We start from the raw sequence: 7,806 nt of genomic DNA, 5'->3' as shown, positions 1-7,806 counted from the left end.
GTTTTTCTCCAGTACCAGGAACCGAACTCACGACCTTGCGCTTGCCAGGCAGGCGCTTTTGCCGCTGAGCTAAATTCCCAGCCCCAGGGATACAGTTTTCTGTACTTTTTTTTAATACTAATTTTAATTGATATAATCCCTTGTACTAGTAAATAACAGATACTTATTCTGTCACAGTTCTGGAGGTTGGAGTCTAAGATTGAAACCCTAGCAACCTCGGTTTCTCTTGACACCTGTATGGCTGCCTTCTTGTGTCCTTACATGGTCTGCCCCATGTTACATCCCTGTTTCCTGTGTGCCCACATTTTTTCTGGTCAGTACACCTGTCAGATTGGATTGGAGCCCAACCGAACCCTTCATTTTAACTTCATCACTTCTCTGTAAGTCCTGTCTGCAAATACAGTAACGTTCTAAGGTTATTCAGCTTAGGGACATAATTCAGCCACAACATGGTTTGTTTATTTGTTTGTTTGTCTGTTTGTTTCTGAGAGAGTAGTCTAGGCTGGCCTTGAACTCACTGCATAACTCAGGCTGTCCTCAAGTTCAAGGCAACTTCCCTCAGCCTCCCAAGTGCTGGAGTTACAGGCATGTGTCACTGCATCTAGAACAACATGCTTCTAAAGAGAAAAGGTTATATTTTCTTTTTGACACAAAACCTAAACAAACACACTGGCACATTATAGTGCCTCAGATGACTGCTTGTTTGAATGATGATTATCAGTACTTGTGATTTATTTGTCCCTTCCAAAGCTCATGTTGAAATTCAACAGCCAGTGCAACAGTACCAGGATATAAGATAACTAGACCGTGAAGGCTGCACCCTCATGAATGGATTAGTGTCATTCTAAGATGACTTTCATGAGTGGGCTCCCTCTTCCTCTTCTGCCAGGGAGTGTCCAGTGCTCCCCTTCTCTAGAGAATTTAGCATGCAGGGCAGTACTTCGGAAGCACAGAGCAGCCTCATGCAGACACCTGACATGCTGGTGCCTTAGCCTTAAACTTCCCAGACTCTGGAACTGTGAGTGGTACATTCCTGTTCTGTGTAAATTATGTAGTCTCAAGGCATTATGTTACAGAAGGACCCTTGCCAAAAAAAAAAAAAAGACAAAGACAACACTAAAAATGAAAACACAAAAGACAAATTGGAAAAACTGTAATGTGGCAAAGAGTAATGTCCTGTATTTATGAGGTATAATCAAAATATATGGTGAATGTTTAAATTTTTCAGTATTATAGTAAAAGACACATTGCCATTAATCCTTCTCAGAGTACTCGCCTCACTTAGAATACACTTATCCCATTGTTCTTGCCACTTGAAGCAGTTCTGCAAGTCCTCTTTCCTGAGTGTGTCTACTAGGTATGATCGAAAATAGTGCTGCTGCCAAGTGTTATCCAGGGGGAAGGCGGCTCATGAAAATTCTACAGTGTCCTTACCACCATATTCACTGGCTCTGGCATTGTGTGACTCTTCCTCAAAGTCAACATAACCGTGAAAGGTAAACATTTGGAATCAAATCAGGGTGTCAAGGTGGCCATGACAGCACAGTGAAAAAGGACTTGTAGAACTGCTTCAGAAAGTGGAAAGAAACAGGTTCAGTCTGAGGCTCCCTCTTGCCTGCTGGCACCATGCACAGCACAGGCCCCGTTACAACAAATAAATGGGAAGAATGATGAGATAAGAAAGTGAGAAGCAAGGGGGAGTATTTTCAAGGGGATTAGTGGCGTATGTCTGGTTGTAATACATTTTTTTCACTGTATTTTTGGTCACGCTTTGTACTAACCTTTTATAAATGAGTAAGGAAAAGATGAACTCCTTGACAGAAAAATAGATTACATGGAAAAGCAGTTTGTAAAAACTGAAACAAATGAACAATAAAAGCAGATATGGAATCTGATACTAAACTTCTCTAACAGCCAGAGCAGTTCAAATTAAAACAATAAATTGAAGTTTGACAGAATGGGAGACTTGACATTTTACACTCTCACCAAGTATTATTGAGAATTTGAGAAAATGAACATTTTTACTTACTCGGTTAGAGTATAAATTTTCAAAGCCTAGCAGTGTACATCTCAAGATGAAACATGACTCACTCTTGTCCATCATGGAAATATGTCCCTTTCTCCCTGCCCCCACCTGGCAGCCCCGAGGCTGTCCTCAGTCCTGTCCTTGCTCTAACCAGTGACCTTTCCCTACTATGGTGGCTTCAGGAAGCTTCATAAAATGTTCTCCATCCTATCTGTCCCTCATCTCTGCCTCACATTTTCCCATGTGAGTTCTGTGCCCAGCAGCTGCAGCCTATTCCCCACACATCCTTGCACCCTTTGTGCATTCATGCTTTGAGCATGGCCTTCTCTCTCCATAAAATATCCTTTCCACTTTTCCTGCTTTGTGTGCTCTTACTCATCCTTTCAAACTTCCTGTACTTACCTGTGGGATTCCTGCCTTACTCCCCAGGCCTGCCTTACTGTATTTCATCAGTCGGTAACATTTTAACATCTGGAATGAAGGTGCACTTTACGTTTTAGGAGTGTCATAGCATCTTACACAGGCCTTTCTTTTTTTCCATTTTCAGATAGAGTAAACCACCTGTGGATGAGTGAAAGATGGGAGTTGTTTAATGAAGAAAGTTCTGGAAAAGAGTAGTTTGCGAAGGGTTTACTTTATAAACTAGGGCAAGGAAACATGAAAAATAAAAGAATTCAAAGGCGAATTAGAAAAACACAGAAGAATTAACAGTATGAAAACTAGAGCTTGCTAGTTTTTCTTTCCTCATTAAAGTAGCCACTAGTCAAGAAGGAGAAAGAAAGTAGCCCAAAGTTAAGAAGGAGAAGAAAAGTTGGGGCCAGGAGTGTGAAGAAGACTTGTGAGAGCCATTGTAGACTAGGGCAGTAGGTCTGGTATAATGGGCTCATGAAATCTGATTTTTTAATTCCAATATTAAGATGAGATTAGCCACTTCGCACTCTTATTCTTCCATGGTAGTACACTGGAATTTTCCAAAGGCTATAGCATGATATTAGAAGAGACTGAGTACAGGAGCAGATATGAGAACCTCTCATCTTCTCATTCATCGAGATCTTAGAGAGCTACAAAGGTATACAATGCTCTTCCTACAAAGTTTGTTGTAGAAAAGATTTATTTTTGGTAAAACTACTATTTATGTTAAAATATAATTTATTATTTTTAAGTGAATTAAATAAGTATTTTTAAATCATGTATTCCTTGAGTTAAATTTCAAGCATAGCAAACATTGGTAGATATAATCCACAAAAACAAAAGTTTACTGGGGTGTTCAGTAATTCTGAAAAATTTAATGAGGTTCTGGGTTAGGGATATAGCTGCATGGTAGAATGCTTGCCTAGCATGCTAAAGGCGCAGCATTTCCCAAATGAATGAAAGTAAAATGAATTTAAAGAAGGCCCAGTATGAAAAAGATGTAAGAAACACTGAAGTAAAAAATAGTGTTTTAAAGCAAAAGTGCAATTGAGATCAGTGAGATTGGTAGAATAAAAAGTTTAATCATTTGCAGACAAAATGTTGTGTTAAGCTCTTTTAAAGTGTTACTGGAACATCAAGAAATGTTCATGGACAGAGAACTTCACAGAATAGGTGACCTTTGAACTAAATCTTCAGTTATTAAAGAGCAGAACAATTCGTGAAGGAAACAGACCTGGATGCATACGGTAACGTGCGCTGCGCCTGCGCTGCATGGCAACCCTTGGCTGGTGTGATGCTGCCTGTGTAGCTGGGCCTCCAATGAAGTTGGAGGATTATAGTACAGCATGCCAGCAAGTTTGATTATTAAAAGCAGGATGCCAAGGGGAGGCTACTGATAAACTTCAAGGAAAACTCCAGATTTTGTACTTCAGGAGTCTGGAGAATGGGCTTGTGTTTAGTGACCAAGAAGACAGAACTGGAGTCTGACAACATGGGCTACTGTCACAGTAATTGAAGTCAGAGATAACAAGGACCTGAATTAAGGTGGACACAGTGGAAATGGAGAAAGGGAGTCATTTTCACAGCTGTCTGCCAAGTGGGAGGAGTAGAATTGGTGAAGATTGAGCTTGAGGTAGAAGGAAATGGAAGAGGAGCTATAAATAATTATAGTTGGAGCACCTCATTTTTTTTGCTGGCAATTGCAGCATTCCGACACTTGTTCTACTCAGTATGCTTTCAGTATTGTGGAAATTTTAATACATTAAGATATTAAAGAGAGTGGTAGGAGCACAGAGAAAGAGCAGATAGCATTTTGGTACAATTATTTCTCTTCTTTCTTCTCCCCCTCCTTTCTCTTCTTAAGTTTAGGATAGTGTCCTAGTCCATTGTCTCTAGCCAAAACAAAATTCTTGGGGCAGTACACCTTATAAAGAAATGTGGTTTATTCAGCTTATGGTTTTGGAAGCTCTTAGTCCAAGAGCAGGATACCTGGCCAGGTCAGCCTCTGGTGAGGGCCTCATAGTGGGTGGTGTCATAATGGTAGGGCCAGGCACTGAAAGATCACCAAGTGGGGACAGGAAGCTAGACCTTCCAGGGTCAGGCTTACTCTATAACAAGTTGCTCTCATGAGAACTAATGGCAAGAGGCCCTTCTGAGGGTAGTACCCCATGACCTCATTACTTTCCACTAGGCCTCATCTCGTACCATCTTCAACACTGTCACACGGGGCTACGCTTCCTGCACACAAACCTTGAAAGACAAACAGACCACATCTAAACCATAGCAAATGGCTTCCCAGAAGTAGGGCATGAGCTGAGTATTGGGGAATGTGTAGGAATCAGCCAGGTGGGCATAATAATGAGACTATTGAGGCAGAAAATACCAATGCAAAGGCTTAGAGGCCAGAAGACTCCACAGAGTCTGTCTTTCCTTTACCATTGACTGAGGTATGAAGAACAAAGGTTGGGCAGGTGGGGAATGCAAGGAAGGCTGAAGATTGAAGTCCAGTTTGGGATGTCTGGTCACCTGGGAGTGGGGAGCTCTTTGTAATGAATGAGATCAGCCAGAGTCAGTTTATAATAACAGGATGAGAAGTAGAGTCTTTCAAAGCCAGCAATTAAAGCTGGGAGTGTGGCTCATATACAAGACTCTGGGTTCAGTCCCTACACCCCAGCATGGTGGGGAGTGATTAGAAAGAAAAGGATTAGAGAAGGGAAATAAAAGAAGCAACAAGTAGACCAGAGTCTTCAGATGATGCCACACCTCGAGTGGAGGCCAAATAAAACAGGGATGAAGACTGGCTCTCACAGTAGTGCGGATATTGGAGCGTGGTGGCTGGGGTTAGTGTTTTTTGGGTTTCCTTCTGGTGAGGTGGTGAAGGGCTGTGCTTGCTGTGGGCTGACTGAGGAAGACTGGCCGGGAATGGCTTAGTAAAGGTGGAGGACTATGATTGTGAGAGAGGAACCAAGGTGGAGGCTTAAAAACTAGAATTTCAGAGAATTTTTTGCCAATTCTACTGTCTTATAATAAATCTCATTTAATATTTTATATGGCTCCTTGAAAATAAATTCTAAAATATCTGTTTATTCTATTATCTTATATTTGGACATAAGCCAGGTAAAACTCATTGTGAGCTAATTATGGCAAAACTTTACATATGAATAAATTTTTAATACATAGCTAATTTAATAATAAATAATAATTTAATAATAAAACCACTTATGGACATGTGCTTACTACGATAATGGATATGTTTATTTTGTTACAGTTGTATTCTGCATCCTTTAAAATTTCTTTCTTAAAATACTTAAAGTCTGCATGTGTGTGGGTGCATATGTGTGGGCGTGTGTGTGTTCCTAGCAGTGTAAGAAAAAATTAATTGATGGAAGAATGTATTTTTCTCTTCTCTTTAATATATAACATGACATTATCTCATTTATATGGTTTAATTCATTGCTTTGAAAAGAAAAAATAGTTTTAAAAACAGTTTAGTAAATTTTTATTTTAAAAGCTTTGACAGTCTGTTCCTGAGTAGTATTAATAAGATATAGCAAATTTTAGTTCATTTACTTTCACCATATTTAAATGCTAGAATGTCACTTCTCCCTAATCTCGACTGAAAAAAGGACGGTGTTTCTGTTTTTCGTCACCCTGTAAGCTTTGGAACTACGTTATGCTAACCTATCCTATATATTTGTGTGGACATTTTGGAGGGCATGAGGATAAGAAGGTTCTCAAATGAATTAAATTTTATTGTTTGTGTTAAAAAAATAAGTAGTATACTTTTTGGGTGAGGCACTGGGAATCAAGCTCAGGGCCTCACACTTGTCAGGCAGATGCTGCACCATTGAACTAAATCCCTAGCCCTAATCCCTAAAAAATAAGTATTTTGTAAGGGGAAAATAAATACTACTTTATAAGAAAAATTTAAAAGACACCTAGTTTGGTGTCAGGCCTTGTGAGTGGATGTTATTTGTGCCAGAGGAATCCTGGAGCTACAAAACTTGATACCCTTTAGCTAGGAGCTGATTTGAACAGTTTTATGCATTTATAGTTAGTTACAGTTCTGCTTTCCCATCTTTTTTTCCCAGCCGCTATTTAAATAAAGCTTTTCATATCTGGTCCAAGAAAGATAAATTCTCGTCCACTTTTATAAACAATATGATCTCTCACACTGGCACGGAACATTCTGCACCCGCCTGGATGCTGCTGTCCAAGATCGCTGGCTCATCACCCATGCTGGACTACACCCAAATCTTGCAGTCCTGGGAGAAAATCAGCAGGTTCGCATGTTCATAACACAGCCCACTGGTGGACACTAAAGGTTGGAAACAAAGCTCATGTCTTAAGGAAGAAGACTATTTCATAGCTATGTACAGAGATAGTTTTTTTAAACTCTAGTTGAAAAAAACATGGAAAATAAGAATCCCTTTTAAGCAAGTCAGTTTACCCTTTGTCCATTAAGTCCCTTAATGTTCTCATAGCATGACACTTAAATTACTCTGCCTGTCCAATATTAACAATCTAGAAGAAAAGGCATTCTGTTGGCAGCCCAGTGTTTAATTTGATTCTCTCTTGGCATTTCTCCTGTCCTCCCTTTAGTCAGCAGAATCCCAATTCAAACACCTTAGGACATATACTGTGTGTTATTGGGCATATTGCAAAGCATCTTCCTGAGAGCACCCGGGCCAGGGTGACAGGTGAGTGTTTACTGGGGAACGTTTCTGAAGAAGTCATTGACTTCATAGTATGTGTGTGTATACATATGATATGTGCGTGTGCCTATATGTACTTAAAAGGTTTTTATTTCCTTCTTAGATGTTGTCAAGTGTAAGCTGAATCGATTTCAGTGGTCTCTTGGGTTGATCAGTTCAGCTGTTGATACTTTGCAAAGTCTTTGTAGAGCATCTGCAAAAACACCAATGGAAGAGCAGGTATGACCACACACATTTCCCCTGATGTTCCTAACTTATTTGTACTTGTATTTCTACTTGGGCCTGTTACCGAGCTTTGAAGTTTGAGGGGTATAAGGACGTGTAGTTCCCAGTCACTGCTGCTGTGCTTATTCATCTAGCAGCTCACATGGCCAAAGAAGATTTAGCTGCTCCTGACCTAGGTGCCCTTAGATGTCTCAACCTTGGCTCCAGGGACAAGTGTATTTTAGCAAGGTATGCCTGTTAGTTGACATTTATCTCCTGGTGAGAATTCTGGGAGGTATCGTTCAATAAATTATAGCATAGACCCTCATTCTAAGAACATTTAATAGATAATTTTCCATCTAATCAGGCATTTCTTTCCAGAGAGGAGATTTTTAACCCTTTGATAAGGCATAATCCAGAAAACGCTTGTCCTATTATTCGGAGGTTACA

At 40.0% G+C, this 7,806-nt stretch overlaps 1 protein-coding gene across 1 annotated transcript in view; it reads left to right on the top strand.

Annotated features, from left to right (window-relative positions):
• Ncapd3 (non-SMC condensin II complex, subunit D3) overlaps positions 1–7,806 on the top strand; it is a 67,640-nt gene that overhangs the window by 23,880 nt on the left and 35,954 nt on the right. The window contains exons 17-19 of the mRNA XM_005378590.2: positions 6,529–6,720; positions 7,040–7,137; positions 7,256–7,371. Coding sequence (XP_005378647.1) covers positions 6,529–6,720; positions 7,040–7,137; positions 7,256–7,371 — 406 coding nt within the window. The remainder of the gene's footprint in view (positions 1–6,528; positions 6,721–7,039; positions 7,138–7,255; positions 7,372–7,806) is intronic.

Source organism: Chinchilla lanigera, unplaced genomic scaffold (genome assembly GCF_000276665.1).
Source record: "Chinchilla lanigera isolate Chin_1 unplaced genomic scaffold, ChiLan1.0 scaffold00011, whole genome shotgun sequence".
NCBI classification, from domain to species: Eukaryota; Metazoa; Chordata; class Mammalia; order Rodentia; family Chinchillidae; genus Chinchilla; species Chinchilla lanigera.
This window is presented reverse-complemented; position numbering and strand designations above follow the sequence as displayed.